Source organism: Podarcis melisellensis, assembly GCF_964234715.1.
Source record: "Podarcis melisellensis genome assembly, chromosome: 7".
Taxonomy (NCBI): Eukaryota; Metazoa; Chordata; class Lepidosauria; order Squamata; family Lacertidae; genus Podarcis; species Podarcis melisellensis.
The window spans coordinates 6,685,961-6,704,727 of NC_138539.1; the positions used below are offsets into that span (position 1 = coordinate 6,685,961).

The following is an 18,767-nucleotide window of genomic DNA, read 5'->3' on the forward strand; positions in this document are numbered from 1 at the left end:
TAAGAACAGTTTCAGGTTAAGTACGGACCTCCGGAACGAATTAAGTACTTAACCTGAGGTACCACTGTATTAGAAGTATGCATTTCCTGTCCTACTGGTCTGGTCCCTTCTTTGTGATTAGGCTTTTCACTTTCCCCCTCAAATGATTGATACAGTCTCCCTGATACAGAAGTAACAGTTTACCGGTAATTATGTGGATGTGTACTTTGAACAGAATCCACTCTGTTTAATGGAACTCATCCCCAAGAAAGTGAACATGAAATTGCAGCCTCGGACATTCATACCGTTGAGGCTGCAGTCCTAGGTATATTTACCTGGGAATAAGCTCTAGTATTTTTTTTGTAAATGTGAACAAGATTGTTCCATTTTGACTCATTTTGATGGGTATGATGTAGGTATGATGTATGATGAGGTGTAGGAGTCTGCCTTGCAGATAGTCTATGACTCTGAAAGTCTCTACTTCCAATAGTTTTATTTCATTTATGATCTTGCAGTATTTTGTTTAAGTGCCCTATGGCTGTTTACTTCACACACAACAATTATGAAGCTGTTGATTTTTTTATTTTGCTCATTCAAAACAGATGTTGTCAATGACATATCCTGGATATTGTGGTACTCAAATACTAATGAGTTGTCACTCTAGTTGGTGGTCTCTCTGATCAGTCCCTAGTCATAGTGAACTTGAGTCACATTGACACTATCCTGCAAAAGTTAAATACCTTTTTACGTGAAAGTTCACGTCCCAGTCCTTTGATGTTTTACTTAGAGGTAAATCCCACTGATTTAGGGAGGAATCCAAACACAAGCTGGTGTAAAGCAAGCCTGTGTAAGTTAAGGCAGCTGAACAAGCTTAGGATCCAGTCTAAGTCTCACCTCTCTCATCCTAATCCCACCACAACCCCACAGCAACCCCTTTTCAGGATTTATGCCAGTTTACGATCCATCAGGTTTAGCTCAGGCAGCAGGTCTTGGCTGAACTGAGAGTGAACTTGCATATCCCAGCTGGAGATCCCCTGGATCCTAACCCACTTGTCCTGGCAGATCTTGCTATAGGATTGCTCTCTTAATTGCAAAGTGTCTCCCCCCTCCCCTTGTTGCACCTTCTTCCATCCCTGGCAATGTGTAATATTTCGCCTGCTTTGTTAGATAATATTTATGTTTCGTTTGCTATAGTTCTCATCACTTTTCTGGGACATCTCAATGCGAATTAATTTTGATAATCTAAGTCAAAGTGCTCATATATTAAGTTGTTCTGATTTGACCAGGAAGTAACTTTAGCATTTCATTTTATCCCAAATTGTTCACTCTTTGAATATGGCCTAGGACAGGGATGGTCAACATTGTGTCCTTCAGGTATTGTTTTTCCAGCTTCCTTGACCACTCAGGCCTTGCTAACTGTGACTGATTGTAGTTGGAGTTCAGCAACATCCAAAGGGTACCACACAGGCTACTCCTGTACACCTATGTTATTCCTGGACAGAAGTGAGGGGCAGACGGGGCTTGTCAACCTGGGAAGGGAGCCCATTTAGGAGAAGGAAAGCTCTGATCCTAAACCTCTGCTGCCTTATGGAATATCTTCAGCAAAAGAAAAGAATAAGGAGTAAACCCTAAGGCTAAGGTGTAAACAATCCCTAGACAGTTGGATGGTGCCATGTATGCCTCCTTCTGGCAACTGCTGCTGGTGCCAGATGTATTGCCTTGCTTTCCTTCAGACCACATCAGCAAGGTGGAGGGTGTGTGTGACTTGTTGTCTGGGTAGCCCAAGACCTCCATGCACACCGCTCAGGCTTGCGCCCCAGGGTGGTCACTTCAGTGCTGCTAATGTAGCAGTTTGACTTCACCCCCTGAAGGCACACTCCATTGTCTCTCAAGACAGATGGATGTCAACAACAGGCTACCCCAGACACCTATGATACACTTAGAACACATATGTAGTTGTATGTACCAGTATCTAAAAAGCAAAGAAAAAGCAGAGGAAAGGAGAACATGCATTTTGAAAGGTGCTCTGTTTTAGCTCAGCATTTGAAAGCCATTTTAATCCCTGTAAACATGCAGTGGTTGATTAAGGTATCACACGTCCCATAAATAGTTTATGTGTATTTCTAGCAGTGTATTGGGGGGCGGGGGGCGCTGTGGGTAAAACCTCAGCGCCTAGGACTTGCCGATCGTATGGTTGGCGGTTCGAATCCCTGCGGCGGGGTGAGCTCCCGTCTTTCGGTCCCAGCTCCTGCCCACCTAGCAGTTCGAAAGCACCCCTAAGTGCAAGTAGATAAATAGGTACTGCTTTATAGCGGGAAGGTAAATGGCGTTTCCGTGTGCTGCGCTTGTGCTGGCTCGCCAGAACTGCTTTGTCATGCTGGCCACGTGACCCGGAAGTGTCTCCGGACAGCGCTGGCCCCCGGCCTCTTAAGTGAGATGGACGGACAACCCTAGAGTCGGACACGACTGGCCCTGGCAGGGGTACCTTTACCTTTACCTTTATTTCTAGCAGACACATGAATTCTTTTTATTTTCACTGGAATGTTAATATAGTAGGTACATACAGAAATCATATTGCAGGCACCCACAAATAATAGTCTGTTTTCTAATTTCAGGATTCCTCAATAAATGTGAAAATTAATTTTTTGTGGCTGTTAATATGCAATTGTTTCTTAAAGTTAGAAAAATGTATATTTCAGATTTTTAGGTGGTAGTATCTCATTTTAGACCATAGCAGAGAGGTGACTGCAGGTGTTTGAAATTATTTTTGTAAGTAATGTAGGAAATTGCCTGTAGTAGATTGGCATCATTAGATGTACTTGAAAACGTTGTACACACAAGTGAGCATATTACCTTCATGAACTGCAATTCATCATGCGTGAGATTCACATCAGATACATAGCTGCCACATTTATTCTGCAATTTAGGTAGATGTGATTATGGTGGTAGTTATTTGTATTGTGCTTCATTGGTAGCAGATTAGCCAATTTCTTTCTTTTTACATGGGTACATGCTATGGCAAGACCCTTAATGGTGTTGACATAACTGCAGGACAGTCTTTGAGTGTATATTAAAAAAAGAATACCATAGATGCTTAACTTTTATGGAGTGTTGGAACTAAGGGTGCAATCCTAATACCACTTACCTGGTAGTTGGCTCCATTGAATTCAATGGGATTTACTTCAGATTGGACATAGTTCAGATGCAGTATTCTTCCATTGAGGCCCCAATACTTTGGCCACCTCATGAGAAGAGAAGACTCCCTGGAAAAGACCCTGATGTTGGGAAAGATTGAGGGCAGAAGGAGAAGGGGACAGCAGAGGACGAGATGGTTGGACAGTGTTCTCGAAGCTACAAGCATGAGTTTGACCAAACTGCGAGAGACAGTGGAAGACAGAAGTGCCTGGCGTGCTCTGGTCCATGGGGTCACGAAGAGTCGGACACGACTAAACGACTAAACAACAACAACAATTCTTCCACCACCCTCAGAATACTGGAACCAGTGCTGCTTTAAGTCATTGAAATTGGAGCTTAGAGTTCTGGGCTGTAAAATGTAAAGAAAAGACCCAGTTAGATATAGTCATTTTCAACACTATCTGTTCTCAGTGCCTCTTTTGATTCAATAACATTTCTTATCATTAGGTAGCAACCTGATTCTGCCTAACCAAGCTTCTACGCAGTTACCTCTTTTTCAATAATTGTCATTTCTTGCCCATTTAAAATCAATGACGAGAGTCTTAACAAAAGTCTTCAAGTAATGGAATCCATAACATTTAGTCATATTTGAGGTAGACCCACTAAAGCCAATGGACAGCAGTTTAGGGAAGCAATCCTATGCACAAGAAGCCAGCATGAAGCAAGGCAGTGTAACTTAAGCTGGCGTTAAGTTACATCAGATCAAAACCCTGTTCAGCTCTTCCTTAGCCAGGCAGAAGGGGAACAAGTCTTTAAAATAGTGTTCTGTGGTGAGTTGCCAGGTCACATGATTGAGCTGAGCAGGCTCCAGCTTAAGTTCCCCCTCATTTGGTCCCACTCCCTCCATGCCCCCAAAACACCCTGTTTGGGGGGCTTATACCAACTTTTTCCGGTGGTTGAGCTTGGATGAGTAAATTACAGGAGTGCATCTTCAGCTGAGCTGGGGCAGGGGACTTAACACTGGCTGAGTCTGGCTGAACTTCAGAGCCTCTGCATCCTATGGGGCTTATCCTGGCAGGTCTTGCCGTAGGATCACCCCCTAAGTAATGTTCATCAATTTCCTTGGGTCTGTCCTGACTTAGTTGGATACAACCTAATGCTGTATTGTTTGTGAAACACGTTTGTGGTTGGTTGAGAAATTTCAGCTCACGTCTCCTTTTCCTCCTCTATTCCAGACCTGCCTTCCCTATAAGTGGTATTTAAACACTTGTTGAAAATATAGTCCACAACTGGAAGAATTGTGAAACTAGTTCTGTGAGCTCAAAGGGACTTTAAGCCCTTTATGCATGGACACACAAATCAGTCTTCCTGTGAACTGAACTGCTTTTGAAATGAAGTGGAGTTTAAAAAACAGGTTGTGGTATAACTAGGGAAAGAGCTGTTCTTAGTATAGATTCTGCTGCAACTGGCAAACCTGTCTGTCAGCCTAAGCAGGTTTTGGGATCCAACTGCTGTTCATGGTGCTGAAGTAGTGATTAGCCAGACAGCTCATGTTAGTAGATGGCAACACCTGCCTTTTGTTGATATTGGAGATCTATTTGTACTGGAAAGGTTTGCACTGTATTAATTGAGTGTAATCAGAGCTGCTGATCCCATGCAGGGTCGTCTAACCAAAATTAAATTATCCAGGAACAGATGAAATTAATTACTTATAAGCTACAATCCTATACACACCTGGAGTAAGTCCCATTGAACTCCACTGAACTTACTTGTGAGTAAACATCCATAAGATTGCACTGTTAACAACTTCTGTGTGCTGAAGCAAAGAAGGGGTTTCCTAACGCATTCACACATCCAATATTTGGTACGTCACTGAGTAAAGAGTTATACAAAGTATCAATTGTTTATTAAACTTGGTGGCCGTCATTAACAGGTTCCCTGAAGGTGATACGTCATGTGTTTTTAGACCAAAAAAGGCCTGTTTATATGATAGCTTGTATCCAGAATGTGTGAGCTGACAAATCTTTTTTTAAAAAGCTTTTAGTATTGTAGGTGGATTTGGAGCAACTGATGCATTGCTTCTTAAGCTACAAACTGAAAGCCAGGAACACACTCAGCTCCCACAGAACACAGTTTGACACAAAATTAATTACAGTGTAAGGTTGTTGAATTGTAGCTAACATTTTCGGTATTTGCTACTTCTTAGCATTTTGGTGAAATGGTACACTGATTCAAATGCAGTCATATGTGCATCATTTTTTTTTTAAACTCAAAAGGCATCATTCACCTGTAAACATGTTGATGAAGATCCATTAATTTACAGTTGCTTTGCTCTTCTAATCTGTAATTCTAATGTGCTTTCTAAACATCTCTTTATTAAGTAATCGGTGTGGTTTCCTTCACTTCTTCTGTGTATACATGGCTATTTTATTTCTAATTACTGTGTGTGTTTCTAATTTTTGTTTTGTTCCTTCCTTGTTTCTTTTCTCTCTCTCTCGTACTGCCCTGTGAGTGTGTTTTTGGGTCTCAAAAGGTAGGCTTTTGATCACATTGCATTTTTAAAAATAGCTAGTTTTTGTGTGCTGCCTTCTTCCTTTGCCTCTGTTGCATACTATAGTGTTGCTTTTTGTGTCTTTATTTAACACAGCAATTGACTGTTGCTGCCTGGACTCTTGCTGGAGTTTATCTTTTTGGCATTTTGGGCAAGGCTTTTTTTAAAGTGCTGAGATTTGTCTAAGTTGCCTTCTTGAGTTGGGGGTGGGGAGGGAGTAAGGAATACTGTTTAAAACTATTTTTTTTTTTTTGGTAGCTCCAGACACCCAGAGCTTGCAGGGTTTGTGTTTAGTTTGATTTAGGATTTTTCACCATCTAAAACTCTACAGCTATTATAATGCTCTTGCATATTCAGTTTCAATACTGAATAGGTCCTCAGCCATGGAACTTGTTTCTGGCTTTCAAAAGCTATCAACAACTGTAGCCAAGCATGCCATCTTAACTTGATTTTTGTTGTTGTTGAAATAGTTCTTGTAACATTTAACATGAAAATATTCATTCATTTTGCATGATTTTCTTTTGCTTGAGAAATTTTAAAGAGATGATAATCTATAATGACTTGTGTTGTCATTTAGGAGTGAATGAAACTGATAATTGTAAATCCAAAAGTACAGTGGCAGCCGTCTGATGTATTTAGTGTATTTTAATTGGGGTGCATTCATAAATTGTCCAGTGTACACAACGTCATTTGATTGCAGCTACTTTTAAATTGCTCACTGAATAGGCTGGTGGATGCAGAACCCACTCAGTGGGCATAACCAAGGGTACAGTGAGTGGAGTCTTGTGAATATATGAGTATAAACTATTTTTTTTAAAAAAAAGCTTTCCTTTTTAACATTTATGGCACTGAAGCACATCAAAATGCAAGTGGATAGCAGAGGGTGATATTTTCTCCCTGAGAATCACTTGCAGACTGATCGCATTAAAAATATCTGGGTCGTTCAGTTTGCACCTTCTTCAAATGTGGGAATAGACTTCCAGTTCAGTTGTAGTCTGACCAAAAGTAAATTGTAGTAGTTCACTACCACTTTTTTATTTTCTTGTTTGATATTTCTGTAAGGGTCTGAGGAGAGAAAAAAGAAAGAGGGGCAGAAGAAACAATGTTAAGGAACACTCATGAAACTTCATACTTAGTCAAATCATTGTATTGTCTACTATCTGGCAGTAGAGTTCCAAGGATATTTCACAGCCCTTCTGCCTGATCTACTGCTAACTGGAGATGTTGGAGATTTGAACCGGAAGTTGTTTGGATGTATCCTATCCCTGCCCTAAAGCTAATCCATGCAAAGGATCAACCTTCTTTTCTGCTTCATAAGGAAGAGCCCACCAAGAGCTCAAATAGGCACCTTTCAGAATAGCATAACGTTTGGCTTCTTGCTCTGCTACACAAGCCATAGGAGCATGGGCAGATATATTTTTAAAAATTAATTATGTGTTGCAGGTTGTGGCTAATGGTGGGTCATATGCCTATAAAGGCTAAAGATAACTGCCTTGCACTATGGCAGGTTTTGTTAGATATATAAGTCATACCTGTGCAACACCGAACTGTATAATATGCTGGTGGCCAGAGCTAGATCGCATGTTTTGCAATGCAGAATTAATATTGTATAAAATCTTTCTTGAACGTGTTGAAAGCCAGGCTATAGATAGTGAAAGTCTTGCCAGTCACTTTTCAGATGCTAACATCATGGCAAAATTCTTCCATGAGACTCTGTTCCACATCCTTAGCTAACAAGGGGAAAAAGAAGGATGCATTCTTGTCTACATTGTTTTCTGATTAAAAGTTTCATATCCAAAGTGTGGTTTCCCTACATGGGTTATATGTTGTTAACTCTTTGCCCCTGGTGGGTGCATTTAATTGCCAGGACTCCTTCCTTGCATTTGCGGAGGTGTCAAAGGCTTCATCTTCCAGTCACCCAGAGGTCACCTAGAGCACTGTTCTAACTAACTTTGGTCATTCATCCATAAACATGAGCAATAATAGCAAGCGGTTGCTGTTGTTATTGTTTTCAATGATGATTCTACATCCCTGCTTAACAATAAATTTTCACAAGGGGCATATTTTGTATTCAGTAAGTGCTGAAGAGCCGGTAACGTTGACTCTCCCTAAACATTAGGACTCCCTAACCCTAAACATTAGGAAGAACTTCCTGACGGTAAGAGCTGTTTGACAGTGGAATTTGCTGCCAAGGAGTGTGGTGGAGTTTCCTTCTTTGGAGGTCTTTAAGCAGAGGCTTGACAACCATATGTCAGGAGTGCTCTGATGGTGTTTCCTGCTTGGCAGGGGGTTGGACTCGATGGCCCTTGTGGTCTCTTCCAACTCTATGATTCTATGATTCTCCCTGCTGACTTGTATCCATGTGGTCCAAGGCAAAGGGCCCTTCCATAGAGATAAAAGCAGGAGATGCTCTGTCTGTGTGTCATGGACATGGGAGTAGATAGCTGAAGTGGGTTGGGAAGAAGGCCAGGACAGAGAAGGTTGCTGCTCACATTGGAAAGGCGGTAGGTTGCTCCTGCCTATAAATTACATGCTTATAAATGAAATGGTGCTCAGACCATTTTGTAAAGAGCAAAGCAGCTTCTGGAGGGTGGAGGAGTTTAGAGTGGTCTTCCATGACAAGACTTCCACAGAACTAGAGTCACTGCAAAAAATAAAATGAAAAAAGTATAGATTATTATTATTATTATTTTATTATTATTATTATTATTATTATTATTATTATTATTATTATTATTATTGTTATTATTATTATTATTATCAAATGCTACTGGCTATTTTCTGTTTTTATTGCACCTATGGGAATTTAGTATTACAAATATTGCAGGAGCATCAACTTTCCTCCTTATAATAGCTGAATGTTAAAATGTGGTTATTTAGGGTGCAGGCAGCAACATACGGCGATAAAATTTTATTGAATGTTTTAACAGTACTGTTTTTCCTAAACGCACTGAAACACATTTTTAGAAGTTTGTTTTTTTATTACTTCTTCATATCTCATAGAATGTATACAGTTTAGCTATTACTTTACTTTATGCTGTATTTACTAATGTTTTGTCTTAAAACACAAGCATACATCTTTTCAAACATACCACTGTCATGCAGGGCATATGAAACGAACTTTTAATTAGCCGAAAATCTTCTACTGAGATTGGACTTGAGTTCTAGAAAAACTGTTTTTGTATGCACAAAACTTAATGGGTCTTGAAGTAAAAAAATGCATAGTTTCATTACTGTTCTGTATGTGTTAGTTTCTAAATATTCTGTAGAGGATTTGTTGAAGAAATCCCACTTTATTGGCTATGGGAACAATCCTGTGCACAAAAACTGTCATAAAGCAAGCTGGTATATGTTAAATTGGCATAAAGTTATACCTGATCCAAACTCTATTGAGCAGCTGGACTACTGCTGCAGCTCTGCCTATGCCTGGGCAGAGGAAAAACAAGTCTTTAAAATAGTATTTTACTCTGGCTTGCAAAGCCACATGACAAAGCTGAATGGTTTTATGATCCAGCCTAAATCTCCACTGTCTGGTCTCGCCCCTGCCATGCTCCCAAAGTGTCTGCTTTTTCGGGGGTGGGGGGTAGGGACTTACATTGGTTTCGGCTCTTCATTGAGAGAATTGCTTTTAATGAAATTACTTCCTTTCTGATATCTATTAATACTTTTAAATCTTCAGAGAGATTGAGTTTCAAATATCTTGCCATTCTGAAATTCCACGTTCTTCACATGTAATATAGTCTTGCAGTTCCTCTCAAGCTGTGGAGCTAAGTTGATGCATAAAAAGTTCTGCTTTTGCTTTGCTCAGTTTATAACCCGATAGTACCGCAAATCATAAACTATTCTGTTTCACTAAAGTAAAAAATAATTAAGCAGCTAGTGTCATCTGTCTCTATCAAAAGATTCCATAACTATTAAACCACACTGAGAGGTTGTAGTGCAGGAGCCCATGGGTGGCTTTTGTGGAATCTCTGCCATAGATGTGCAGTTTTAATTTAGCGAAAGTTCTTCATTGATCTTGGAAATTCTATCTGAATGCCTCTTTGAATTTGCTCAAGCAGTGCTCAGCTGCCTCACCCTAGCAGAACACCTTCGCTAGTCAAGCACTTCCGTGATGTCAGGTCAGCTAGTGGCATAAAAAAAGAATGGGACAGACACAGAGGAAAGTGAAGAGGTCAGAGGATAAGGAGAGGCATGTACGTTCTTTGGGTGACGGTTGCCAACACTCAAGATAGCTTGCACTGATACAACTATTGCTAGTGTTGCATATACAGAATGTGGTTTTGCTTCCGAATGTGATTTATTTTATTATTATTATGGTTGCTATCTTTGTTTTTATTTAGCCTTTTACATTGATGGCTGAAACAGGTCTGTCTGCTCATTGGTGAGCAGAAACGGCTATTTATTTCATCAGCTTTTATATCTCACGGTTGTATCCAGAAGTCAGGGAGCACAGGGTGGCTAAAGACATAAATATTGTTGCGAAAAAAATATACCTGTACATGATGCATAAATTGATAGAGAAATGTTACAGCAAATAAATCTAATGCCTTCTGGTATACTGAGGTCAACGAAGCTAATCAATCTCTGTATATTCTGTGTTCTAGACATTATAAGAAGCGATGCCAGGGTCGTATGCGGAAGCATGTCGGTGACCTATGTCTGCAAGCCGGGATGTTGCAAGATTCCCTCGTACACTACCACATGGCAGTGGAACTTCTCCGTTCTGTGAATGACTTTTTGTGGCTTGGAGGTGGGCAAAATGAGTAACAAAACGTAACCGTTTTTAGAAAGCTTTCTTGACCCGGGTTGCAATCTGATTAAATTATATTTGGAGCAGATCCATTGAGATCAGTGGATACACAATTTATATCCACTTTCTGCCTTTACCTGCTACAACTTAGATGGAAATTAATTCATGTTTTAAGTCTTGGTAATGAAACAGAAGTGACTTTAACATCCATAATAAATCCGTAACAAATTGTGATCCACAGGGCTGGGTACGGTAGTGCACACCAAGGGATTTCACACACCCTGCCTATGAAAGGAATGGTGGATTTTAAGGCTGCTTTGGCAGTGCTTTGAGATAACCACCACCACCACAAATTTTATTATTTATACCCCACCCATCTGGGTTTCTATTGGCCTGGGCCAGCCTCAGGACCTGCCTATATTTCTTATACAATTGAAATCACATGAGTAGGCTTGAGAGATTGCTGCCACTTAAAATACTGTTTTTAATCTGTAGCTGCTCTTGAAGGATTATGTTCCGCCTCAGTTATCTATCATTATCCTGGAGGCACAGGTGGTAAAGTTGGTGCAAGAAGAGCACAAGGAAGTTCACTTTCTGCAGAGGCAGGCAACAGGCACAGACCAGGTAAGCAATATACCTTCTTTTCTTGTAGGATTTTCTTCCTAGTATGTTTGGCAATTAAGTATTTGGCAGGCTCTGATATTTCCCCTAGACATCAACAACCATAATGGCATGATGGGAGTTGTTGTCCATTGCCATTGGTAGGTTGACCACTCCTGATGTAAACAGACAATGCTAAGCTAAATGACCCAAGGGTCTAACTTGGTAGCTTGTGTAGAGTCATCTGTCAGGCTGTAGGAAAGTATGTGATAACAAAGTTTATCAAAACCACTTGGCAGCTGTTTGTTTCAATGTCAGTAATGGGGTTTTCTCAGAATTCTGTAGCTGTTTGGCATGTTTTCAAATATATTTAATAGCTTGGGGTTTTTTTGGAAATAAAGAAGGTTAATGTTGTCACTTTGATTTTCCTTTAGGGGCACAAGAAGTTCTTATTGATCCAGGTATACTGTCTTATTAATCTGCTGTGTCAATATATATATTTGTGTTAATTGTTTTCTAGTTCCTATATGTTGTTCCTAGAGTTCTTTTTTTTTAAAATAGTAGTTTCTACTTCATATAATCTTTAAATCTTTTTTTTAAATTTTCCTTTGGAGAACAGGCAAATTCATTTAAAATGTTGCATACCATTTCCTTTTTTCCTTATTATGTAGACAACATAATACAGCACTAGTTTCTCAATTTTGCCAGAGATTATTTTATGTATGATTATGTTATCAAAATAAGATATAATTTTCAGCTTTTTGTGCAATTAAAAAAAGAAAGAAATTTAATTCTGTGACAGTGAATCAGCAAACTGATTTTTATTTACATTCTAAAATTTTTAAAAGGTTTGTTCATTGCTAAAACTTAGTATTGGTAGAGTTAATTTATATTGAAAGGCTTTTCTGAAACATTTTTTGCTCTGCTTTGCTCTTACCCAGGTGTCATTAACTGACAGCCATTGTTAATTTGAAATTTCCTGCTTTCCTCCAATGCAGGAGCCCTCACGTCAAATGGCATTAATGCAGATACCAGTACTGAAATAGGACGGGCCAAGAACTGCCTTAGCCCTGAAGACATCATAGATAAATACAAAGAGGCCATTTCTTACTACAGCAAGGTGATGTTGCTACATTATGAGAGATTTTGATGTGTGAAATAAAGGCAGACAGCTTCATTTTGAGCGGCACCTCTGGTAGTGGGCACATGATTTCCTGTAAGAGTGTACAGTACTTCTGATGGGCATACAAGATAGTGTTGATGCTGTTGAGCTGCTAAATCTATAAACTAGCACCTATATATGTGGCTGCTGAGGTTTCCTAGAAAATGGCTTTTTATAGTTTAAATTGTGGTTTTTAGAGTAGGCTTATGCACCAAGCAAAGGTAAACTCATGCTTACATTGATATTTTTAGAGAGTTTCCACTACTTTCAGATATAGCAATGAAATTATGGTTTATCATTGCGTGAAGATTTATTTCATGTTGCTATCAAAGGGTTAAAAGAGTAGCAGAAACGCTCTAATCACTGAGCAGCTGGAGGTCATTAGGCTTCCAGGAACATGAGTCTGTATAAATAGTCCCCCTGCTTGTTTGTTCTCCCCCTTCTCCCTTTTGGGTGTGTGTTTTGCTGAGATGTGTGGTTCGTCGCCAGGGTTGTTTTTTGGTGTTTTGTAAATAAACCTTATTTTTGATTTACAAACCGCATGCTCCAGGACTCCTTTTTGGGAAGATGCTGCCTCTCCTGCCCTTCTTAGCTGCTGCGCGAAATCCTCTGCCGTGGTGAGACTTTTAAAGAAGGAAGTGCACTGGGCATTTACATTAAACTAATTAAAGTTTAATGGGACAGGTTATGGTTGTTTGTACGTCAAGAAGGAGATAAGGAGAGCAGTTCAGAGTGATTTATGCAAGGACTGGAGTGAAGACAGAAGCGGTTGCCGACAACGAAAGCCTCCAAAGCAGCTTGAGTCCTGCAACGTGCCTAGAAAAGTTTTAAAGAGGCACTGCGCAGTTTGTACTCGCTGGAAGACGTCTGATTCCTCAAGGAGCCACCTCAGCAGCTGGGAGACGGTCTACAGGTGTGTGAGTATCGTTCCTAAGCCCCAGGGAGGATGGCAGAGTCCCAGGAAAGTTTTACTGTCCCGTTTACGCGACTCAATGGGAAAAATTGGCAAGATTGGAAGGCTAGAGTAAGGGTTTGGTTGCAAGCAAAAGAGTTGTGGAGCTGTACTGAAGCACCGCCTTTACAGGCAGCTGCAGACGCGTCTGCAGAAGCCAAAGCAGCAGCAGCAGCTTCACAGAAACGCGACAGGAAAGCCCAAGGTCTACTAGTTTTGGCAGTGGGACCAGAGCAAATGCCTTATGTTTCTGAGTTAAAGAACACGCATGAGGTCTGGACGGTTCTGCAGCGGTTAAATTCCAGAAACACTGCGGGGGCCAAGATCCATGCTACAAGATGTTTGTTTGATTTACGTCTCCAACCGGGAGCGTGTGTGAAAGAACATATTGCCAAAATGGTGTCTGCCTTTAATCAACTAAGACAGCTGGGCATTCCTTTTTCTATGGAGCAGCAGTCATACATATTGTTGTCTTCTCTTGATAAAAGCTATGAGACTCTAGCTCTAACTTTGGAAGCTATGCCTTCAACTGAATTAACCCTTGAATACATTTCTTCTCGGCTTGCGGATGAACAGGATAAAAGGCAAAGAGAAAGAGGTTTGTCTTTAAAGGGGAGTTATGCTGTGCCTAAGAGTGTTGATGCTGAGTTTGAGCACACAGTAAATGCTTTTGCAGCTAGACACTGTTTTCGCTGTGGTTCCCCTTCCCATCTAATCAGGAATTGCACACGTGAACCTGGTCAAGACAGCAACAAGGCCGTTACCCCTAGTTACCAGACAAGGAGTTCCAGGGGACGTCGAAGAAGAGGAGGAGGTCGTGGCTACTCCCACAGCACACAGCACATGGCTTCAGCAATGGCGTTGATGCAAGGGCGTGGCCAAGGCAGCAATCTACGCTGGTTGATCGACAGTGGTGCTTCTCACCACCTGGTGGCGCCATCTAGTGTACGTTTGCAGAATTGCAGACATTTGCAAACCCCTAAAGTTGTGACAATGGCAGATTCAACTAAACGTTCCTTAGAGACTGTAGGCACAGTGTTCTTGAATTGTTTGCAAACAGAAATTGATGCCTACGTGCTAAAGGGACTGAAGGGGTGTAGTTTGTCTGTGTCAGAACTTGATAGAAATGGGTTTAAAACTGTGTTTGAAAATGGGGTTTGCACTATTTCAAAGAATAACGTATCTCTTTTGCAGGTGGAATGCAGAAATGGGTTATATTATTTTGAGACAAGTCCAGATGAAGTTGAACAGGTTCATGCTGGTTGTGTGAACACGCCTACCCATAATTCTTGTGTTCATTTATGGCACCGCCGTTTAGGGCATATTAATTTTCAGTATGTTAAAAGGCAACCTGAATTATCAGAAGGGTGCAAATTGAACAAATGTACTAAGTATTTGGATTGTACTGCATGCAAAAGTGCGAAGGTTCATAGATGCAGCTATCCCAGTTCAGATAGGAAATCTGACAAAGTATTCCAACTTGTGCATATGGACCTGTGTGGCCCAATGCCTGTTGCTAGCATGGGAGGTTCAAAGTATGCACTGTGTCTCTCGGATGACAAAACAAAGGTTACATGGTTTTTTCCTCTCAAAACAAAAGCAGATACTGCAGAAACAGTTAAAAATTGGGTTCATGCGGTAGAACTTGAATTCGGTACTAGAGTACTTGCTTTTCAGACAGACAGAGGGTCAGAATTTACCGGGTCTGTGTTGCAGAATTTCTTTAAGAAAAAGGGAATTAAGCATCGTCTGTCTACACCTTATTCCCCCCAAGAAGGAGGCGTGGCCGAACGTAAAAATAGGGTTCTGCAAGAGTTGGCAAACTCTATGTTGTTTGATGCTAAACTTCCTCAGAGTTACTGGGCGGAAGCCTGGCAGGCGGCTACTCATATTCTGAACCGAGTATATAATTCGGTAATTGATACTACGCCTTATTTTGCTTTATATGGGAAGAAGCCCAAAGTTAATTACTTTCGGGTGTTTGGATCTCAAGCCTATGTACTTATCCCAAAAGCGTTAAGGAAAAAGGGAAGTCCAAGGGCTAGGAAACTCATCTTTTGCGGGTACGAACCACATGCCAAATCTTGGAGGTTTGTGGACCCAGGTGGGGATACTACAAGAGTGGTCCTCAGTAGGAGCGCTGATTTTTGTGAGCAGTCCGGATGGACTCACTTACACGCTAACCCTGACATTTTGAGAGATGATTTAGGCATTCATGCTGAGAAAGAAAGTCCAGAGAGTGATGAGCCAGAAAGGGATGGTGCACATGGTTCAGATGCAGATTCTGATCACGCACGAGGTTCTTCTCCTAAGGTAGAAAAGCCAGAATCTCGGAGTGTCCCAACTTCGCCAGTCAGTAGGCCTAGCAGACAGCAAAAGCAAAGCAGGTCACCTGCAACACCAAGCCCAAGGGAGGTATCTAAACGGAGGTCTTTATCCCTAGGGGCGCGTCCAGACATAAAGTCTGAGACAGATTCTGACAGCCAACGGTCAGAGGGGGCACAAGAGGAGCAATTGCGCAGGTCAAGTCGTGCAACGAAGGGCAAGCCGCCAGAGCGGTTTAAGGTGACAAGTGTATACGTAAATATGGCACAGTGTGAGCCAGAAAGCTATATGGAAGTACAACAGCTTCCAAGCTCAGAAGCCGTAAAGTGGCAGGAAGCAATGGAAAAAGAGATGGCTTCAATGAAGTCTCTCGGTGTGTTTACAAGTACAGAGCTTCCGAAAGGGCAACAAGCTGTAGGTTGTCGATGGGTATATCGTTTAAAGCCCACAACTACTGAAGAGTTGCAATATAAAGCCCGACTAGTTGCAAAAGGGTTTTCGCAGCGCAAAGGTGTTCACTATTCTCAAATCTATGCCCCTACTTCAAGATCGGAGTCATTAAGAATGCTTCTAGCCTCTTCAGCTAAGAAGGGAAATAAGCTGTTTCATTTTGATGTCAATGTGGCTTATTTAAATGCAGACTTACAGGAGGAAGTCTATATGACACCACCACCAGGTTTTGAAGGAGACAAGCCAAACCAGGTCTGGCGCCTACACAAATCCATTTATGGGTTGAAACAGTCCGCCCGTAATTGGAATTCCTGCTTAAACGATGCTCTAGAGAGCATGGGGTTCAGAAAGAGCGCAGCAGATGCGTGTCTTTATCTAAAAGGCTCGGGATGTGAACAAGAAGCAGTTTTGATATTTGTTGACGATTTATTATACAATGGAAAGGATGATAAACTTGCACAACAATTTGCCACAAAGCTTGGAGAAAGGTTTCAGATAAAATCACTAGGCAATGTATCTGTTTATCTAGGAGTTAAAATTCAGCAAGATGAAAATGGTAACTATTGGCTTAGCCAAGAAGCTAAAATCCAGCAGTTGCTGGAAAGGTTTAAAATGAACAACTGTGCTGGTGTTAAAACCCCAATGGAGTTAAGTTACACAAAGGATGCTCAAACTGAGCAAAAGGCAGAGTTCTGTAATCCCGGGGTTTACCAGTCAGCGATAGGCAGTCTACTCCACATTGCACAGTGGACTCGGCCCGATATAACATATGCTGTCAACATGCTGTGTAGACAAGCTGAAAAACCATCAATGCATGCTTGGCAAGGAGTAAAAAGAGTTTTAAGGTATCTCCAAACTACCAAAAGCTTTCGCTTAAAACTATCAGCAGAGGGCAGCACACAACTTGAATGTTGGGCCGACAGCAGTTGGGCAGATGCTGGACCAGATAGAAAATCAGTGTCAGGAATGGCGATAAAATTTGGAAATGCACTAATTGGTTGGAGATCAAGAAAACAATCACTTATAGCTTTAAGTTCAACTGAATCTGAGTTCAATGCGTTATCAGATATATGTAGAGAACTGGAATTTTATAAGCAACTGGTACAAGAATTGTTTGGAGAATGTTCCCTACCTATCAGAGTGTGGGAAGACAATCAACCTTGTATTAAACTAGCTAAATCAGGTCAATTCAAGGCGCACACAAAACACTTGGATATCCGTTATCAAAATGTATGCCAAAGTGTAAAACAAGGTTTAATTGAACTAAAGTATTGTCCAAGCCAAGAAAATCTCGCAGACGGTTTTACAAAAGCTTTGAGTCCGCAATCTCATAAATGTTTCTGTTCAGGTTTAAATTTGTATTAAGGTTGGTACAGCTCAGTGTTACGAGCGAGAGGGGGTGTTGCTATCAAAGGGTTAAAAGAGTAGCAGAAACGCTCTAATCACTGAGCAGCTGGAGGTCATTAGGCTTCCAGGAACATGAGTCTGTATAAATAGTCCCCCTGCTTGTTTGTTCTCCCCCTTCTCCCTTTTGGGTGTGTGTTTTGCTGAGATGTGTGGTTCGTCGCCAGGGTTGTTTTTTGGTGTTTTGTAAATAAACCTTATTTTTGATTTACAAACCGCATGCTCCAGGACTCCTTTTTGGGAAGATGCTGCCTCTCCTGCCCTTCTTAGCTGCTGCGCGAAATCCTCTGCCGTGGTGAGACTTTTAAAGAAGGAAGTGCACTGGGCATTTACATTAAACTAATTAAAGTTTAATGGGACATTTCAGGGGTCAGCAAACCTTTTCAGCAGGGGGCTGGTCCACTGTCCCTCAGACCTTGTGGGGGGCCGGACTATATTTTGGAGAGAAAAAAAATGATGCCAGAGCACCACGAGCCCCAGTGGCTGCTTACCTGTGTCTTGTGAGCTGCAGGGGCTGGTGGCAGCGGCGGAGGGACGATGAGTGGCGTGCAAAAAAGGCTCCGGAGTGGGGCTGCTTAAAATGGCAGCTGCTTGAGCGCTGCTGCTGCTGGCACCAATAAAGCCCAGCCCCCTTCCTCCTCTAGGCAGGGCGGGGAGAAGCCAGGAGGAGGGAGGGAGGAGGCGCCGGCGCTGCCTGAGGGAGAGGGAAAGAATGTGTGCACTGGCAAGCCATGCAGTGAATCCCGGACCGTCCATGGGCCGGATCCAGAAGGCAATGGGGCCTGATCTGGCCTGCGGACCTTAGTTTGCTGGCCCATTATTTGTCAGATCCCTTTCACTTTTCCAGGATGGAGAAAACTTTCACTTCTGCTTTAACTAACTATGGTTAGTTAAATCTGGAGTGGACAAAGTGGGAATAGCCTTAGCTACGGTTTAGCAAAATAAGCCAACTTTAAACTGGTTTATGATCCTGGCTTGTTCCAGTAAGTCATTGGTAGGGATCCTTCTGCCTATGAGCCTAATTAGGTCCACCAAGCCTTGGAGGTTGACTCCCTAGGTGGTTTGGGGGGAAACCATGCAATCTTTTTTGTATGAGGTCAGGCCTTGGAAAGTTCAAGGAAGGATTTTCCTTTGCAGCCACAGCTTGAATTTAAGCCACAGATGCAAAGGAAGAACTGTGGCTGCAAAGGAGTACTGTTCCTTTGCAGCTGTACTTGGGACTTTAAATTCCTGACATCATATGAAGTCAGGTGAGAGATAGGTGGGTGGCCCTGTTCATCTCTCAAAGTGCCCTCCAGAGGGTTGGTTACTCCTGGATCCAATTCACCCTTGCTGCAGCAAACCTTAATTAGACTATCCATATTTTATGGTTTGGACATAACTGAAAATAGAAGTAAAAACTTCTTTTTCTTGATACTGTGCTGAAGAATGAAGGAGGTGAGAGATCAAAGCTCAT

General features: G+C 41.6%; 1 protein-coding gene across 3 annotated transcripts in view; it reads left to right on the top strand.

Annotated features, from left to right (window-relative positions):
* The window catches only part of TRAPPC9 (trafficking protein particle complex subunit 9), a 287,922-nt gene that overhangs the window by 3,786 nt on the left and 265,369 nt on the right, over nucleotides 1-18,767 (top strand). For 2 of the 3 annotated variants that reach the window (XM_081918682.1, XM_081918683.1), the window contains exons 3-6: nucleotides 10,273-10,418; nucleotides 10,914-11,042; nucleotides 11,453-11,479; nucleotides 12,017-12,138. In XM_081918682.1, coding sequence (XP_081774808.1) covers nucleotides 10,273-10,418; nucleotides 10,914-11,042; nucleotides 11,453-11,479; nucleotides 12,017-12,138 — 424 coding nt within the window. The remainder of the gene's footprint in view (nucleotides 1-10,272; nucleotides 10,419-10,913; nucleotides 11,043-11,452; nucleotides 11,480-12,016; nucleotides 12,139-18,767) is intronic. The other variant, XM_081918684.1, reaches the window with a different exon arrangement.